At 41.4% G+C, this 20359-nt stretch overlaps 1 protein-coding gene across 4 annotated transcripts in view; it reads left to right on the plus strand.

Moving 5' to 3' along the window:
* Positions 1-20359, plus strand: part of LOC103350869 (coiled-coil domain-containing protein 7) — an 81099-nt gene that overhangs the window by 39563 nt on the left and 21177 nt on the right. For all 4 annotated transcript variants that reach the window (XM_070056097.1, XM_070056095.1, XM_070056096.1 and 1 more), the window contains exons 8-9: positions 392-462; positions 19947-20022. In XM_070056097.1, coding sequence (XP_069912198.1) covers positions 392-462; positions 19947-20022 — 147 coding nt within the window. The remainder of the gene's footprint in view (positions 1-391; positions 463-19946; positions 20023-20359) is intronic.

Raw genomic sequence — 20359 nt, forward strand, 5'->3', positions numbered from 1 at the left:
TCAGCCAAACTTACAGAAATGGAAAGTCAAGTCGATGAAATAAGTTCTGAGTCAGGTAAGTTCCCTCCAGAACTTGTTTGATTAACCATTGCATCACCAATACACATTGGCAAAAAGAAATCTTGTGCTTCTACCCAGTTTATTTTTGTTGTTATTGTTGTTGGTGTATCTAATTATATTTGTGGAATACATAGAATTCATAGAATTACATAGTATGATTTTTATACCTATTTTTTCAATACTAGTTAATTTACCTTGATATCTGAATAAGAGAAAAATTTTTATTCCATAAATTTTACATGTGTAGTTTCTGCATTCCAGTTCTTCTTTAAGTGTGATTTAAACTATTATTCCTTACTAAAAGATGTTTTATTTACTGAAAATTCTACAGGGATACAGAAAATCCACCAAAATCACCAATGTCAGTGAGAAGTTATGAAGCTATAGAGCAGCAAATTCAGGGTAATAATAGTTTATGTATTTAGCCTTTACAGGGTTTCCTAAATGTGTTAGCACTTTGAGAATTATAATTTAAAAATTTATAAATATATAGTTACCAAAATTATGTACTGACAAAAAATACTGAGTAGTGACTTTGATGTTTCAATCAAATATCTTACACTCCAGATTCTGATAATATGAAAAATGAACACAACTTGAAATTCACAGTTTAGGATGAGCACAAGAGTATTACATATCATCTTTCTTTAAAAAAAAGATTTATTTATTTGAAAGGCAGAATTACAGAGAGGCAGAGGCAGAGAAGGAGAGAGAGAGGTCTTCCATTGGCTGGTTCACTCCTCAAATGGCTGCAACGGCTGGCACTGGCTGATCTGAAGCCAACCCAGGTCTCCTATATGGGTGCAGGGGCCCAAAGACTTGGGCCATCTTCCACTGCTTTCCCAGGCCATAGCAGGGAGCTGGATAGAAAGTGGAGCAACTGGGTCTCAAACCGGCACCCATATGGCAGCATCTTTACCTGCTTCACCACAGCACCAGCCCCTATATATCATCTTAATATAGTATTATATGGAAGAAAAGGTATGTGCAGTTTGCAGTGGGTCCACAGAGAGTGGTTGGTTTTACCTTAGGAAGTTAAGATTATATGCAGGCTTCAAGAATGAATAGTATTTAGTGAAGTGAAGAAGGAAGATGTTTGACAATTAAGAATATGATAATGGCCTGAACAAACAGCACTGAGCAGGGAGTGACAACTGGATTGGTATGTATGTGTGAAGTCATACATTGTGATAAGGTAGAGAACAGCCTAATCACAGAGGATTGGGTGCTGTCCTTAGGAGCACAGATTTTTCACATATTCTTTTATTAACAGAAAATAACTGAAGATCTTTTGTAGGGAAATAACATTGCTAGATTTAATTTTAGAGCGATTATCTTGGCCGAATTGTAGAAGCTAGATTTGGGGACTAGGAGTAGGAAAGGGAGGTTATTATTCTATCTTGGGTGTGTAATAAGTACTTACAGATGAGTACTAATAGAAAGGTTTCAGAAATATTTATTTGATAGGATTAGAAAAAAATTGGTGATTGACTGTAAAAGAGGATGGGAAATTAGATGAGAATAGTGACATCAACTCATATAAGAATATAATGAGAAAAACAAGTTTTGATAAGAATGATGAGTTCACATTCAGTTGTGAACACACATTCTTCCAGGTTGGTTGCATGATTGAGAAGATCCACAGGCTGGAAGCTACCTTTTTCAAAGAGTTTTCTTTCTCCTGGATGAGTTACTGAAATACAAATTATAAAATTTAAACCCAACATAATTATTTTATAATTCATAAAAACCCACTCAGCTGAAGAATGTATAGCTGTTTCTATGACAGAACCACATTTTCTCTTTATTTATGCATCATTGTGATAATAACCTCTGTTGAGTACATTCTTTTATGTCGTTTGGTATAACAACTATTATGTACCAGCAGAACATGGGTTAGGGGCCATACACTTGAACTGGCTGTCCAGCAAGAGTTGAAATTCCTAGTTGAGGGGACCAGCACTGTGACGTAGAAGGTTAAGCCTCCACCTGCAGTGCCAGCATCCCACATGGTTTCCAGTTCAGATCCTGGCTACTCCACTTCCAATCCAGATCTCTGCTCATGTGCTTGGGAAAGCAGTGGAAGATGGCCTGAGAGCTTGGGCCCCTGCATCAGGTAGGAGACTTGGAAGAAGCTCCTGGCTCCTGGTTTTGGCCTGGCCCAGCCCCTGCCATTATGGCCATTGGGGAATAAACGGAATTGCCATTCAGGAAACATAGGTTCAGATAGCTCCAGATCAATGTTCCAAAGAAGGTGAAGAAGGTGGACACTGTTTTTTAAAAAATATTTTTTATTTATATAAGCTGAAAAAATTTCAAGTATTTCATATATACAGATTTAGGAGTATAGTGCTGCTTCCCAGCCTGCCCTTCCCCCGATGCTCCCACTCTTCCTCTTCCTTTCTATTATTTCTTTTATTCTTTTAATTGTTACAATGACATACTTTCAGATTATTTTTTAATCATAAGCTTAACCCTCCACTAAGTAAAGAATTCAACAAATAGTAAGAAGAAAAAAAAACCTGTTCCTTAACAGTAGAGACAATGGCTGTAAATTATAATCAGATCTCAAAATGTCAATTTTGCTCATATACATTATAATTTTTTGTACTCTTTTAGTTACCACAGATCAGGGAAAATATATGATATTCATCTTGTTGGGATTGAATTGTTTCACATTTTTAAGGCATTAATATTCAGACTAGAAATAGAGAATTCTGAGTTGTGGTTAGAACAAGCTACTAACATGTTGTCAGGCCTTTGAGATGGAACAGTAATACTTTAAAGAGATAGAAGAGATGCTATTAGAAATTATATATCATCTCAAAAATACTGATGCTTTGACTGCATCTAAGTACTTGAAAGTTCATGAAGATAAAGAGCTGACAGAACTTATGTCAAATTTATGATTACTTGCCAGTAGAAAGGAGTAATTACCTTTCATATGTGTTAAAACTAGAGGTAATTTTAAAACAATTATAGCTATATGTGCACACATACATAATGGGGTAAGGTTTCGAAGTTGAAAATAAGATTTCGTTGGAACAAGTTACTGAGAATTCTGCCCTCTTTCAACTTCAGCTTTAAGCCCTGGTGTTGCTGTGTTTAAACCCAGTATAGCTGCACATTATACAATACTTCAAATTTCTATAGAGACTTCTGAGAGAGCTCTGCATGGCTAGCTGGAGTAGAAAGGTATTTAATGCTTTTGCGTGGATACTGGAAGTCTCTCTACATCAAGGGGAACCCTCTACACATCTAGTCAGCACCCAAGAGATTACTTTCTCTCTCAGTCTGTGTGGTTACCTGCCCTCCACTATTGTGCTCTATGAGTTCTGACTGCCCTAGCTTCTGAAAACACTGAACTTTGTATCCTGAACTTGAGAAGAGCAATAGGCTCTTTTTGGGTACCGTGGCCTGGAAATTCCAGAGAGTAAGCTGATGAGGTCATCATGGGACTCTTTTCCTTTGTTTTCCTTCTGTATTGTGTTTATTGTTTTATAATCTCTGAATGCTACTGTTCCATATTTTCTTAAAAGATGTTATTTATTTATTTATTTATTTATTTGCAAGGTAGAGTTACAGACTGTGAGAGGGAGAGACAAAGAGAGAGTCTTCCATCCGCTGGTTCACTCCCCAAATGGCCGCAATGGCCCAGGCTGCGCCAATCCAAAGCCAGGAGCCAGGAGCTTCGTTTGGGTCTCCCTTGTGGGCCATCTTGTACTGCTTTCCCAGGCCACAGCAGAGAGCTGGATTGGAAGAGGAGCATCCGGGACTAGAACCGGCGTCCATATGGGATGCCGGTGCTGCAGGCGGAGGATTAACCTATTACACCTCGGCACTGGCCCCATATATATATTTTTTGAGATTAATAAATCTTTAAAAATTAAATTAAAAAATCTTTTAAAATTAAAATTTAAAAGCAAAGTTACAGGGGCCAGCGCTGTGGTGCAATAGGTTAATCCTCTGCCTGTGGCGCCAGCATCCCATATGGGTGCCGGTTCTAGTCCCGGCTGCTCCTCTTTTGCTCTCTGCTATGGCCTGGGAAGGCAGTGGAAGATGGCCCAAGTCCTTGGGCCCCTGTACCCATGTGGGAGACCAGGAGGAAGTGCCTGGTTCCTGGCTTCAGATCGGTGCAGCTCTGGCCGTTGCGGCCATTTGGGAGTGAACCAATGGAAGGAAGACCTTTCTCTCTGTCTCTCCTTTTCACTTTAACTCTAACTCTCAAATAAAATCTTTTAAAAAAAAATAAAAGCAGAGTTACAGAGAGGCAGAGGCAGAGAGAGAAAGAGAAGTCTTCCATCTGCTGATTCACTCCCCAGACAGCCACAACGGCCAAAGTTGGGCTGATTTGAAGCCAGGAGCAAGGAGCTTCTTCCAGGTGCAGGGGCCCGAGCACTTGGCCCATCTTCTACTGCTTTCTGAGGCCATAGCAGAGAGCTGGGTCAGAAGAGGAGCAGCCGGAACTAGAACCAGCACCCAAAGGGGTTGCCAGCACTGCAGGCAGCAATTTCATCCACTACTCCCCACTACTCCACGGTGCTGGCCCTCTTATGGTTTTTGTCCCTTAGATTAAGATGGAAGTGTGACTCTGGGCTGTGATGTTCCACGATAGATGGAAGCAGAAATAACCATGCCCAGTTGTGTGTCAGTGGAACACATCTTCTAACCACAAAACCAAGTGTCAAGAGGGTCAAATGCAGTAGAAATTTTTTTTCAATATTTGTTTATTTAGCTGAAAGGCAGAGTTCCAGAGTTCCAGAGTTCCAGAGTTCCAGAGTTCCAGAGTTCCAGAGAGAGAGAGAGAGAGAGAGAGAGAGAGAGATTGTCTATCTGCTTCTGCTGATTCCCTTCCAAATAGCCACAACAGCCTGGATTGGGCCAGATCAAAGCCAGGAGCCAGGAGCTTAATCTGGTTCTCCCACATGGTCGCAGGGACCCAAGTACTTGGGCCATCTTCTGCTGCTTTCCCAGGTTCATTAGCAGAGATCTAGATCAGAAGTAGAGCAGCTGGGACTTGATCCTACCCAACATGGGATGCTAGTGTTGCAGGTAGCGGCTTAACCTTCTGTGCTGCAATGCCAGCCCCTCTGGTAGAAATTTTACATATGATTCTTAAGGGAAGCAGAGGATGGAGTTAAGTCACACAATATGGAGAAATTCTTTTGCAATTACTGACTCTCTTTTCATAGTTTTCTTTCTCCTTAATGAGTTATTGAGAAATAAAAGTGTTATTTCACCTCACAGTTTGAGGTCACAGAGTGAGGGGCCCCATTGTCTGGCAGCTGGTGGATGCTGGTTATTACAGGTGAAGCATCGGTGTTCACACTGTGATCCCAGAAGGTGACACAGTAAGAACACCAAGGCTGAACTTGAACATTCAAATCTCTCCTGAGAACCACCTTCCAGGGGCATGCTACCAAAGACTGAAAGACCTCCCACTGGCCCCATCTCTCCAATGCAATCATTGGATCAAGTTAAGTTTTTACCCTTAATCAGAAAACTATTAACATTAAGACTTCAGAGTCTAAAATGCTGCTTGAGTTTTGGGGAGACAAATCCTGCTGGACCCAGTACGATATCATATTGACTCTATGGATTGAATTGGCAAGAACATGTATCTTAATATTTTTAGTATTCCATTTTATTAACATGGAGTATCTCTCCACTTACTTAAGTATTACCTGATTTCTTCCATCAGAATTTTGTACTTTTTCTCAAATACATCTTATAAATATTTTGTTCAGTTTACAGCTGAGTGTTGAAATTTTGGTGCTATTATAAATGGTGTTGCTTTTGTAGTTTTAATTCAACTAGTTTGTTTCTGGTATGTAAGGAAGAAATTACAACTGAATTTTATGCCCCACAGACTTGCTGCAATTGTTTTTTAGTTCCAGGAGATTTTTTAATAAAAGATTTATTTGTTTATTTGAAAGGGAGAGAGAGAAAGAGAGAGAGAGAGAGAGATAAAAGAGGAAAGAAAGAAAAAGAAGAAAAGAAAGGAAGAAAGAAAAAGAGATTTTCTGTCCATTGGTTCATCTCCCAAATGGCTGCAACAGCTGGGGCTGAGGAGCCAGGCTGAAACCAGAAGCCTAGAACTCCATCCTGGTCTCCCACATGGGTGGTAGTGGCTCAAGTACTTGGGCCATTCTCCATTGCCTTCCAAGATTTAGCAAGCTAATTCCAAGAATTAGCAAGGAGCTGGATCAGAAGTGGAACAGTTGAAACTCAAACCAGTGCTCATTTTGAATGCTGGTTTCACAGCTGGTGGCTTAACCCACAATACCATGGTGCCAGCCCCAGGTCCAAGAGATTTTTGACAATCACATCTGCTGTGTGCAAAACACTATGTTGGCTGGTGCCGTGGCTCAATAGGCTAATCCTCCACCTTGCGGCGCCGGCACCCTGGGTTCTAGTCCCGATCGGGGCGCTGGATTCTGTCCTGGTTGCCGCTCTTCCAGGCCAGCTCTCTGCTGTGGCCTGGGAGTGCAGTGGAGGATGGCCCAAGTGCTTGGACCCTGCACCCACATGGGAGACCAGGAGAAGCACCTGGCTCTTGGCTTCGGATCAGCGCGGTGCGCTGATCGCAGCGCGCTGGCCACGGCGGCCATTGGAGGGTGAACCAATGGTAAAGGAAGACCTTTCTCTCTGTCTCTCTCTGTCCACTCTGCCTGTCAAAAACAAACAAACAACAACAAAAAAAAAACAACAACAACAAAAAACACTGTTATTTCTTTCTTCTCAGATTTATATCTTTTCTTAAATTATTACTGCATTAGCTAAGACTTCTAACATGATGTTGAAGAGAGTGGTGAAAATGGGCATTGTTGCCTTGTTCCAGATTTTAGGCGAAAGGCACTAAGTTTTTACTTAGTTTGATATAATCTCATTTTTCTGTTTTTAATAGTCTTTATTGCCTGAGCTTCCGGGATCTTTTCCAAAAAGTCTTTGCCTATGCCAATGTCTTGCAGAGTTTCCCCCTGTGTTTTCCTCTAGTAATTTGATGGTATCAAGTTGTAGTTGATCCATTTTTAGTTGATCTTTGTATAAGGTGTAAGGTAGGGATCTTGTTTCATATTTCTGTGCACAGAAATCCAATTTCCCAGCACCATTTGTTGAAGAGACTTTCTTTTCTCCAGGGATTGATTTCAGCTCATTTGTCAAAGATTATTTGGTTGTAGATGCATGGATTAATTTATGGGGTTTTTATTCTGTTTCATTGATCTATTTATCTATTTCTGCACAAGTACCAGGCTATTTTGATTATAACTGCCCTGAAGTATGTCTTGAAGTCTGATATTGTGATGTCTTTGACTTTGTTTTTGTTATTTAACATTGCTTTAGTTATTTGGTGTCTCTTTGTTTCCACATGAATTTTAGCATCTTTTTTTTCTAGATCTGAAAAGAATGCCATTGGTATTGTGATTTGGATTGCATTGAATCCATAAATTGATTTGGGTAGAATGGACATGTTGATGATATTAATTCTTCCAATCCATGAACATGGGAGATTGTTCCATTTTTTGTGTCTTCTTTCTTTAATGTTTTGTACTTTTCATCATAGAGATCTTCCACATCCTTTGTTAAATTTATTCCAAAGTATTTAATTTTTTGGTAGTGATTGTGAATGGGACTCATCATACAAGCTCTTTCTCAGCCATTGCACTGTTTGTGTATACAAAGGCTATGGATTTTTGTGTGTTAATTTTATATCTTGCAACTTTTCCAAACTCTCTTATGAGTTTCAGTAGTCTCTTGATGGAGTCTTTTGGTTACCCTATATATAGAATCATGTCATCCGCAAACCAGGGATAAGTTGACTTCCTCCTTTCTAGTTTGTATTCCTTTGATTTCCTTTTCTTGCCTGATGGCTCTGGCTAAAACTTCCAAACCTATATTGAATAGCAATGGTGAGCGTGAGCATCCTTGTCTGGTTCTGGATTTTAGTGGGAATGCTTACAACTTTTCCCCATTCAACATTATACTGGCTGTGGGTTTGGTATATATTGCCTTGATTGTGTTGACAATTCTTCCTTCTATACCCAATTTACTTAATTTTTTTTGTTTTAACATGAAAGGATGTTGTATTTATCAAATGCTTTCTCAGCTTCTATTGAGATAATCATATACTTTTTGTTCTTCAATTTGTTAATGTAATGTATCACACTTATTGATTGGCATATGTTGAACTATCTTTGCATACCAGGGATAAATCCCACTTGGTCTGGGTAAATAATCTTCTGATGTGTTGTTGGATTAAATTAGATAGTATTTTGTTGAGGATTTTTGCATCTATGTTTTTCAGGGATATTGGTCTATAGTTCTCTTTCTTTGTTGTGTCTTTTTCTTATTTTGGAATTAAAGTCATTCTAGCCTCATAGAAGGAGTTTGGGAGAATTCCCTCTGTTCAATTGTTTTGAATAGTTTTAGAAGGATTAGCATTTGTTTTTCTTTAAAAGTTTGTAGAATTCTGCCGGTGCCGTGGCTCAATAGGCTAATCCTCCGCCTAGCGGCACCGGCACACCAGGTTCTAGTCCTGGTCGGGGCGCCAGATTCTGTCCCGGTTGCCCCTCTTCCAGGCCAGCTCTCTGCTGTGGCCAGGGAGTGCAGTGGAGGATGGCCCAGGTGCTTGGGCCCTGCACCCCATGGAAGACCAGGAGAAGCACCTGGCTCCTGCCATCGGATCAGTGCGGTGCACCGGCCGCAGTGCGCTGGCCACGACGGCCATTGGAGGGTGAACCAATGGCAAAGGAAGACCTTTCTCTCTGTCTCTCTCTCTCACTGTCCACTCTGCCTGGAAAAAAAAAGTTTGTAGAATTCAGCAGTGAAGATATCTGATCCTGGGCTTTTCTTTGTGGGGAAGCCCTTTGTTATTGGTTCAGTGTCTGTCTTGGCTATTGGTCTGTTTAGGTTTTCTCTGTCTTCATGAGTCCATTTTTATCAATTGTGTCCAGAAATGTATCTATTGCTTGTAGATTTTCCAATTTGTTGGTATATAGCTCTTTCTAGTAATTCCTGATGAGTTTTTAAAATTTCTGTGATATCTGTTATATTTCCTTTTTCATCTCTCATTTTATTGATTTGGGTCTTCCTCTTTTATTTTTTTCATTAGTTGGACCAATGATATATCAATTTGGTTTATTTTTATCAAAAAACCATCTCTTCATTGCATGGATCTTTTTGTATTTTTTCTTTCAGTTTTGTTTATTCTCTAATTTTAATTATTTCTTTCCTCCTACTAATTTGGGGTTTGGTTTGTAATTGCTTTTCTAGGTCCTTGAGATACATTGGCAGATCATTTATTTGATGCCTTTCCAATTTCTTGATATAGGCACCAAAAAAGTGCTGTAACATCCCTCTTAACGCTGCTTTTGCTATAAACCATAAGTTTTGACCTGTTGTGTTTCCATCTTCATTCATTTGCAGGAATTTTTTTTATTTCCCCTTCAATTTGTTTTATGACTCACTGTTCATTCAGGAGCATATTGTTCAGTCTTCATATGTTTTCATATTTTCTAGTGTTTCTTAAGTTGTTAATTTCCTGCTTCATTCCATTGTAGTCAGAAAAGATACATGATGTGATTTCAATTTTTTTGAATTTGCTGAGACTTGTTTTATGACCTTGCATATAGTCTATTCTTGAGAAAGTCTCATGCACTGATGAAAAGAATTTTTATTCTGCAACTGTGAGATGAAATTTTCTGTAGATATCAGTTATGTCCGTTTGGTCCATAGGGAAAATTAACCCTGTTGTTCCTTTTTTTATTTTATGTCTAGTTGATCTGTCCATTGATAAAAGTACGGTATTGATGTTCCCTGTTACTATTGTATTGGAATCTATGTCTCCATTTAGATCTATTAACATTTGTTTTAAATAGTTGTATGCTATTTAAAACGGGTCACATCTTCCTATTGAATTGATCCCTTAATCATAACATAATACCCTTCTTTTTCTCTTTTAACAGTTTTGTGTTAAAGTCTATTTTATCTGATGTTAAGATGGTGACACCTGCTTCTTTTTGCTTTCTGTTAGCATGAAATCTCTTTTTCTATTCTTTCCCTTTCAGTCTGTGCATATCTTTGTTTGGTGAGGTGTGTTTCTTGTAGGCAGCAAATACATGGTTCTTGTTTTTTAATCCATTCAGTCTGTGTCTCTTAATTCAAAAATTTAGGCCACTTACATTCAAGATTATTATTGATAAGTAGTGACTTGGCCCTACTGTTTTTCCGCAAATATTCCTGTTGTTTGCTTTGGAATGTCTTTGTACTTTTTTTTTTAATTGGAATGTCTTTGAACTTTTACTAGGACTTCACATTATTTCATAATGATGACTGTCATTCTCTGTTTCTGTATGTAGCACATCCTTAAAAATCATTTGTAAGTATGTTTTACTGTTGAAAGTTTGGCTATAATATATCATGGTGAAGATGTCCATTAGGAGTTCTATGTGTTTGCTGTATTTGGATGTTCCTTTCTTTCTCCAAATTAGGGAAGTTTTCTGCTATTATTTCACTGAATAGACTTTCCAATCCATTCTCTCTTTCCTTACCTTCAGGAACTCCTTAGACATGTATGATAATCATTTTATAGTATCCCATAAATCTCAAACACTACTTTCAGTTTTTCTAATTTCTTCTTTGTTTGTATGAGATATTTCCAAGGATTTGTCTTCTAGCTCAGATATTTCTTCTCTTGCCTCACCAAGTCTGTTGCTGAGGCTTTCCATTGTACTTTCTATTTGACATATTGAATTCTTCATTTCTAATATTTCAGTTTGATTTATCTTCTATATCTGTAACTCTTGGCAAAATTTTTCATCCATACTCTGTATGGATTTCTTTGTTTCATGAATTTGTTTCTGTGTATTTCTGAGTGATCTTATACTCATTCTTTTTTAATTCATTTTCAGGCATTTCATCAGTCTCTTTGTCTTCACTTTCTAATATTGAAGTGTTGTGTTCCTTTTGGAGAGTCATATTATCTTCCTTCTTCTTGTTTCTGTATTTCTGCATTTATTTTTAGCATTTGTGGAAACACTTGTTGATTTTCTCCTCTGATGGCTAATATCTTTGACCTATGCCTCTGTGGCTTAGTGGAGTGTCTGCTCCTTCAGGGACATCTGGAGGCATGTGCTGAGTGAGGCCAGAAAGTTCTGGTCAGGGATCAAAGGTGGAGCAAGAGTCCAGGGTGACACTCAAGTTGGGCATGGTAGATCTCTCTTGTCAGCAGTGGGGAGGGTTTGATCATGTGTACTGGCGTGATCACAGCCTCACCTCCTATCTTCCAAGGTGATCAGTGCTTGAGGAAGCCTACAGTGGCTACAACCTCTACCCATTCAGACACATGAACCACACAAAGGATCTGTGAAGTCCTCAGTATGAGCACAGAACCCTCTGCAATGACCCAGCTCAGGCAGTAAGGGATCTCTGTGTCTCTGAAACCACATACAATGATGGCCCAGGGACCCAGCTACTTACCCTGCCCTTTTGTGCAGTCACAGGATTCCCACAGCCATAGCACGCAAGGCTCGCACAGTCACAGGGCAAAGGGGATCCTTTCTCAGCCTTGTGAATCTGCTGCATCCGTGGAGAGAGCAGAGGCATTCCCAGAACTATCTGCCTGTGCATGCTCTACCTTAGCAGTTTGAGCCCTGGAGCGTATGATAAGGTGGGGAGATGGGAGTGCCTCACAGTCGGTGCCCAGCACTTGCCAACCCTCCCGGACAGACTCAAAGTTGGGAACGTGGATTTATCCCTCTGATAAAATCCCGTAGTTGTTCTTGGGCACAAGAGCAGCCATAGCCTCTACTGGCATTAAGGTGGCACTTTCTCCCTGTTGGTTGCTTGGTGTCCTTATTGGCGGATGGGAAGAAAGAAATGTGCTTTTCCTGCATGGGGTTAGGTGGGTACCATGTGCCCCAACTAGGGCTTCAGGTCAGACTCAAAGTCCCTGTGGTCCCCAAGGTTCTCCCTCGGGTGATACCCACTGATGGTGGCTGCCGGAGACTGCTCTCACCTTGCCGTCAGAAGCTGGTGTCTCCTCCATCCCCCAGCTGCGTCTGTTGCAGGCGGTGTCCCTGCTCGCTGCTGCACATTTGCACTGTCCATGCTGCTCCACAGTCTCTTCTCTCTGTGGAATTTCCATGCAAACTTCGCTCCAACTCTCCCCTGGAAGTGCACTTCCTCTTCTTTGCTTCTGCCATCTGCTCCCTGGTCAAATCAGCATGTTTTTCCTCTATTTAGCCAACTTGCAATCTCCTCATGTATTTCCATTCTTTTTTTTTTTTTGACAGGCAGAGTGGACAGTGAGAGAGAGAGAGACAGAGAGAAAGGTCTTCCTTTGCCGTTGGTTCACCCTCCAATGGCCGCCGCGGCTGGCGCGCTGTGGCCGGTGCACCGCGCTGATCCGATGGCAGGAGCCAGGAGCCAGGTGCTTTTCCTGGTCTCCCATGGGGTGCAGGGCCCAAGCACCTGGGCCATCCTCCACTGCACTCCCGGGCCACAGCAGAGAGCTGGCCTGGAAGCGGGGCAACTGGAACAGAATCCGGCGCCCCAACCGGGACTAGAACCTGGTGTGCCGGCGCCGCTAGGCGGAGGATTAGCCTAGTGAGCCGCGGCGCCAGCCCGTATTTCCATTCTTATCTTTCACTTCCTTTCTTCTACTAACTTTGGGATTAGTTCATTCTTTTACTAGTTCCTTGAAGTGTAACATTAGGTTGTTCGAGATCTTTTTTCTTTTTTCAATGTAGAATTTTTCTGGTATATACTACCCGTTGGTACTGCTTTTACTATATTCCATATGTTCTGGTGTGTTGATTTCATTTTTCTTTGTGTTGAGAATTCTTAAAATTTCCCCTTTTGATTTATTAACTGACCAATTACTTGTTCAAGAGTGTGTTGCTTAATTTCTATATATTTGTGACTTTTTTCTAGCTTTTCCTCCTATTACTGATTTTAGTTTCATACCATTATAGTTAGAAAATATACTTGATATGATTTCAGCCTTCTGGAATCTGTTAAGACTTTTATTGTGGCCTAACATGTTTATCTGTCCTGAAGAATGTTCTGTGTGCACATGAAAGAATGTGTATTTTACTGCTTTTGGACGGAATGTTCTGAATTTGCCCATTTGATCTAAAATGTAGCTTAAGTGGAAAATTTCCTTATTGATTTGCTGTCTGGATGATAGTAACAGGAGCTTTTCAAACTGAAAGAAAGTGATGCTAACAAGTAACAAGGAAGTATCAAAAGATAGAAAATTCACTGGTGGGGCTGGCACTGTGGTACAGCAGGTTAAAGCAATGGCCTGAAGCGCTGGCATCCCATATGGGTGCCGGTTCTAGTCCTGGTTGCTCCATTTCCTATCCAGCTCTCTGCTGTGGCCTGGGAAAGCAGTAGAAGTTGGCCCAAGTCACTGGACCCCTGCACCCACATGGGAGGCCCAGAAGAAGCTCCTGGCTCCTGGCTTCAGTTCGGCGCAGCTCTGGCCCATTGCAGCCAACTGGGGAGTGAACCAGCAGATGGGAGACCTCTCTCTATCTCTATCTCTCTTTGTAACTCTGTCTTTCAAATAAATAAAATAAAATATATCTTAAAAAAAATTCACTGGTAAGGGTAACCATTCAGATAAATTCAGAATGTATAAAGCAATCATATCATTGATGTGAAGGCAAAGATAAATAACTAAAATGATAACTATCTGGCCAGCGCCGTGGCTCACTAGGCTAATCCTCTGCCTTGCAGCGCCGGCACACCGGTTCTAGTCCCGGTCGGGGCGCCGGATTCTGTCCCGGTTGCCCCTCTTCCAGGCCAGCTCTCTGCTGTGGCCCGGGAGTGCAGTGGAGGATGGCCCAAGTGCTTGGGCCCTGCACCCCATGGGAGACCAGGATAAGTACCTGGCTCCTACCTTCGGATCAGCATGGTGGGCCGGCCGCAGCACGCCGGCCGCGGCAGCCATTGGAGGGTGAACCAACGGCAAAGGAAGACCTTTCTCTCTGTCTGTCTCTCTCACTGTCCACTCTGCCTGTCAAATAAATAAATAAATAAATAAAATGATAACTATCAATAAAAATATTAAGAGATAGGCAATATACAAGAAGCTAAAATGGCATATCAAAAAATTCAAAATTTGGGGAGGAATAGAGTTATAGGTATAGAGTTCTTTGTATTTCTTTTTTTTGGCAGGCAGAGTGGATAGTGAGAGAGAGTGGATAGAGAGAGAGAGAAAGAGAAAGGAAGGTCTTCCTTTCTCCGTTTGTTCACCCCTCAATGGCTGCTGCGGCCGGCGCACTGTGGCCAGCGCACTGTGCTGATCCAAAGCCAGGAGCCAGGTGCCTCTCCTGGTCTCCCATGCGGGTGCAGGGCCCAGGGACTTGGGCTATCCTCCACTGCACTCCCTGGCCACAACAGAGAGCTGGACAGGAAGAGGAGCAACCGAGACATCCGGCGCCCCGACCAGGACTAGAACCCTGGGTGCTGGCACCACAGGCGGAGGATTAGCCTATTGAGCCATGGCGCCGGCCCTTTGTATTTCTTATGTCTTCCTCTTCTTTGCTTCTTTTTCTGTCTTTACAATCCATGTCTTATCAACATAGTTTGTTATAAACAAAAGAACTTTTTAAGGCTATGGCAACCACAAAGTAAAAATATGTAATTGAATTACCAGAAACAATAGGCAGGGAATCAAAACAAACTACTAGACAAAATCAGTAAACCATCAAAAAAAATGTAAGAGAGGGACAAAGAAAGGAACTATTAAAAAAAAGTTAGGAAAAAATATCAAAATGGCAGTATTAAGACTTTACCTATCAATAATTACCTTAAAGGTAAAAGGATTAAATTCCTCAATTAAAACACACAGAGTAACTGACTTAATAAAAACTCCAGATTCAATTATATACTCCTTACCTGAAACTTATTTCAGAAATGCTGCCTTTTGATTTTAAGTTTTTTTGCAGCTCTCAACTCTAGACCTTTGTTCAGAATCTGGAAAAGAATGAGGAAAATATTTAAGTTCTATTATTTTTAAGAATTCCCTCAAGATAACCTTATAAATCTTACTCCAAAGCAGAACAAAATATCTAAAATTTTTTTACTTGTGTGTGTCTGTTTATCTCTCTATCATTTATATCTATCTATCTATCTATCTAATTTTATGTAGGAGGCAGACTTTACCTAGATAAAATCAAAAATTGTATCTCACTATAGAAAACAGCTTGAAATTGAATTTAGGTATCTCAGTTGACACAAGTTCTTTGACCATTCCCACTGCTAAGAAGTTTTTAGTGGCAGTCATGCTTACCAAGGGTCCAGTCCCCTGCGTGGCCTACACATTTCCTGACAGTTCATGATATGCATATAATGTAAGACAGGGTATCTTGGTTAGCACTGTATGTATGCTAACCAAGAAATTCAAAGTGGGGAATTTGGGGAATTTGTATTTATGTTTTCCACTCCCAGAGTATGTGCAAATGTTAATACCATTTTCTAGTGAGAGTTGGGAGTCTGTTTAATAAAAAAAAAGCAATAGTCAAGGTTTTAGAAGTTAGCAATACCCCTCTCTGCCCCTGCAGTTCTGCCTATGTCATTTGATAGAAGAATGCTTTAAGTTTTTATAATTCCCTGTCTGTTAGGTTCTTTCTGCATGATATTTCTATATTATTGTTGATATGATTAAAAGGTATAATTCTTAGTTTCAAGGGAAGTATAAGTGACAAATTTTTGAATATTAGAGAAGCAGCTGTACTTGTCCTTTCTACTGTGGCTCATACTCATGTGGAAAGGACAATTTCAGTACTGTGTACTAACCTCTTCCTGGACATCACAAAGAATCCAGCTAAAACAAAATTTAAAATGATTTCAGATGTGCACTTCTATTGAAGCCAATGTTTTATTTTAGAGATCTGCGCTATCTTTGACAAGCAACTCTTTGTTTTGTAATGCTGTAGCTTTCCCTTGGAAAAAAAAAAGAAGAAGAGATGAGACAGTGTTGAAGCAGCACACCAGTCCCATCTATTTGCAAAGAAAAAATTCATCTTGTTCATGCTGTAGTTGAAGAGGACTGATAGTGAACAACAAAAGAATAGCCAACATCAGAGACATTTCAACTTATCCAGCTTACACATTTCTGACTGCAAATTTGAAGTGGAGATAACTTTCTTCTCAGTGGTTGCTAAAACTTGTATGCAGATCACCTACAAACAAAAGCCAAGCTTTTAATGGAAATACTAAACAACCAAAACCACAAAGCATTTCTTTGAACAATTGTTAACAGTAAATGAGGGGCTGGCAATGTGGCATAGTGGGTAAGGCCACCACCTGTGGTGCCGGCAATATGGGCGCCGGTTTGAGTCCTGGATGCTCGACTTTCCATCCAGCTCTCTGCTATGGCCTGGGAAAGCTGTACAAGAAAGGCCAAGTCGCCAGTGCCGCAGCTCACTTGGCTAATACTCTGCCTGTGGCACCAGCACCCCGGGTTCTAATTCCAGTTGGGGCGCCAGATTCTGTCTCTGTTGCTCCTCTTCCAGTCCAGCTCTCTGCTGTGGCCTGGGAAGGCAGTGGAGGATGGCCCATTGGAGACCTGCATTGGAGACCAGGAGGAAGCACCTGGCTCCTGGCTTTGGATCGGTGCAGTGCGCTGGCCTTAGCGGCCATTTGGGGGGTGAACCAACGGAAAAGGAAGACCTTTCTCTCTCTCTCTCTCTCTCTCTCTCTCTCTCTGTCTAACTCTGTCTGAAAAAAAAAAAAAAAAAAAAAGGCCCAAGTCCTCGGGCCCCTGCACCCATGTATGAGACCCGGAAGAAGCTCCTGGATCCTGGCTTCAGATCGGCACAGCTCTGGCCATTGTGGCCAATCGGGGAGTGAACCAGCAGATGGAAGACCTCTCTCTCTTTGCCTCTCCTTCTCCCTCTGTGTAACTCTTCCAAATAAAAAAAAAGCCCAGTCAAAGCAGTGGCTACCAAAGGTGGAAGTGGTCCGGTCAAAGCACAAATGGACTGGTCAAAAGCAAAAGTCACAGCAACAGTTTTTTCGGATGCTAAAAGCATCTTGCTTGCTCATTTTCTGGAAGAACAAAAAAATTTTAGCATCTATTTATAGAGTATTGTTAGAAAGTTAGTCTTATAAAATGCTAGGGAAAGCTTCGGCAGAGAGTCATTCACAGCTTCAATGCTCCTTCTCATTCTTCTCATCAAACAAGGGCTGTTTTGTGAGAGTTGATGGAAAACCATTAGGCATCTACCTGACAGTCCTGGTTTGTCCTTCTAACTTCTTTTGGTTTCATAATCTTAAAAGAAAGTCTTTAAAGGGCATCCGTTTCTCTTCAGTTAATAAGTGGTTAAATTCTCAGGCCCCTCAATTGTTTGGGGGATAGACTAACTAGCTGGCATCATCATTTACAAAAGTAGAACTGATTTTTTTGGGAAATAAAGTATATATTTTTATCTTTTAATTTCATTTTGCATGAACTCTGTGAATTGCTCTCATATTCTTGAAAAAATGTAGAGTGGATGTCAAGTGTTCTAGCAATAAAAAGGAGAGCTATATGAAGTAACACATTTCTTGGTTAGCTAAATTTAACCATTCCACAATAATTTGTGCTTCAAGGCATTATGTTGTCTTCTAATATAGGTATACAATTTTATTTGTTGATTAAAAAATTAAAAAAAATTTTTTAAAGATTTATTTATTTGAAAGAGTTACACAGAGAGGAGAAGCAGAGAGAGAGAAGAGAGGTCTTCCATCTGATGGTTCACTCCCCAATTGGCCGCAACAGCCAGAGCTGTGCTGATCCAAAGCCAGGAGCCAGGAGCCCAATGCGGGTGCAGGGCCCCAAGAACTTGGGCCATCTTCTACCACTTTCCCAGGCCACAGCAGAGAGCCGGATCAGAAGTGGAGCAGCTGGGTCTCGAACCAGCAGCCATACAGGATGCCTGCACTTTGGCCCAGGGCATTAACGTGCTGCACCACAGCGCTGGCCCCAATAATCCAGTTTTAAAATCGGCATTTGATCTAAGCAAGGATTTCTCAAAGGAAGACATACAAATGGTGCACACATAATGAAAAACTGCTAAGGAGCCCTCATCATCAGTGAAATGCAAATTAAAACAATGAGCGATCACCTCACTTCAGTTAGATTGGTTATTATCAAAAACAAGTGTTTTTTTTTAATATTTATTTATTTATTTATTTGAAAGTTAGAGTTACACAGAGAGAGGAGAGGGAGAGAGAGAAAGAGAGGTCTTCCATCCGCTGGTTCAATCCCCAATTGGCAGCAACGGCTGGAGCTGCACCAATCCGAAGCCAGGAGCCAGGAGCTTCTTCTGGGTCTCCCACGCGGGTGCAGGGGCCCAAGGACTTGGGCCATCTTCTACTGCTTTCCAAGGCCATAGCAGAGAGCTGGATCAGAAGTGGAGCAACCAGCTTTCAAACCAGCACCCAGAGAGGATGCCGGTGCTTCAGGCCAGGGCCTTAACCGGCTGCGCTATAGCGCTGCACCCCCACCCCCAAATTCAAAATACTGCTTTTATCATACCCCGTTAACTTCCATCTGCTGGTTGGTTCACTTCCCAAATGACTGCAATGGCCAAGGCTGGGCCAAGCCAAAGCCAGGAGCCTGGAACTCCATCTGGGTCTCCCATGTTGGTGGCAGGGGCCCATGCATCTCGGGCCATTTTCTACTGCTTTCTCAGGAACGTTAGCAGGGAGCTGGATTGGAAGTGGCAAGGCAGGACTTGAAGCAGTGCTCATATGGGGTGCAGTGTTGCAGAGGGTAGCTTAACACACTGTACCATAATGCCTCCCCTCCACACATACACTTTTTCCAAAACACAGTTTGGATCAAGTTGTATAACCTTTCTGGGATTGGATTTCTTGGTTTGAAAATGGTGGCAGTATCTTCTCTTTTGGGTTATTTAAGGATTAAAGAGATAATAATATGATGACTTGTACATAATAAGTGTTTAATAAGGTAGTAGCTATTTTCATCATAATTTTTTTCTTTAAGACTCAAATGAGCCGGCGCCGCGGCTCACTAGGCTAATCCTCCGCCTAGCGGCGCCGGCACACCGGGTTCTAGTCCCGGTCGGGGCGCCGGATTCTGTCCTGGTTGCCCCTCTTCCAGGCCAACCCTCTGCTGTGGCCAGGGAGTGCAGTGGAGGATGGCCCAGGTGCTTGGGCCCTGCACCCCATGGGAGACCAGGAAAAGCACCTGGCTCCTGGCTCCTGCCATCGGATCAGCGCGGTGCGCCGGCCGCAGCGCGCCGGCCGCGGCGGCCATTGGAGGGTGAACCAACGGCAAAGGAAGACCTTTCTCTCTGTCTCTCTCTCTCACTGTCCACTCTACCTGTCAAAAAAAAAAAAAAAAAAAAAAAAAAAAAAGACTCAAATGACTGCCAACTCCTCTTTTTTTTTTTTTTTAATTTTTCTTTTTGACAGGCAGAGTGGACAGTGAGAGAGAGAGACAAAGAGAAAAGTCTTCCTTTTGCCGTTGGTTCACCCTCCAATGGCCGCCGCGGCTGTCGCGCTGCGGCCGGCGCACCGCGCTGATCTGATGGCAGGAGCCAGGTGCTTCTCCTGGTCTCCCACAGGGTGCAGGGCCCAAGCACTTGGGCCATCCTCCACTGCACTCCCGGGCCACAGCAGAGAGCTGGCCTGGAAGAGGGGCAACCGGGACAGAATCCGGTGCCCCGACCGGGACTAGAACCCAGTGTGCCGGCGCCGCAAGGCGGAGGATTAGCCTAGTGAGCCGCGGGGCCAGCTGCCAACTCCTCTTTATACTTGTTTAATTTTTGCATCCATAGCAGAAAGTTATGGTAGTATACAGTATGATTTCAGTCAATTTGTAATACCTTTATAATTTCCTATTCTATTTTTTTTTTTTACAATAGAGGCTGCTAATTTAGAGACTCATCGATTGGATATGATGGTGAAAATGCTTGAAAAACAGTCATATATGTTGGGGAAGTAAGCTTTTTAAATAAAATTTTCTACTTATAAAAATTAGTACATTTTTTATCGAAATATTAGAAACACAAAAAGAATATAAGACTTCTGTCAAAAAATTTTGAGTTCTTATATAAATTTTTATGTTGTGTACATAATTTTAAAATTTAAAAAATTATAAATACATGGAATATAAGTTTCTGCTTTGGAGAAACTGTTCCTCAAAAAATGGAAGATAGAATTACTATGTAATCCAGGAATTCCTCTTCTGGACATATACCATACTGTTATGCCTAAGTTCCCTGAGATGTAGACAATAAATATAGTGAACCTTCAATATGTTAACCACACATCATCA

The sequence above is a fragment of the Oryctolagus cuniculus genome, chromosome 13 (assembly GCF_964237555.1).
Source record: "Oryctolagus cuniculus chromosome 13, mOryCun1.1, whole genome shotgun sequence".
NCBI classification, from domain to species: domain Eukaryota; kingdom Metazoa; phylum Chordata; class Mammalia; order Lagomorpha; family Leporidae; genus Oryctolagus; species Oryctolagus cuniculus.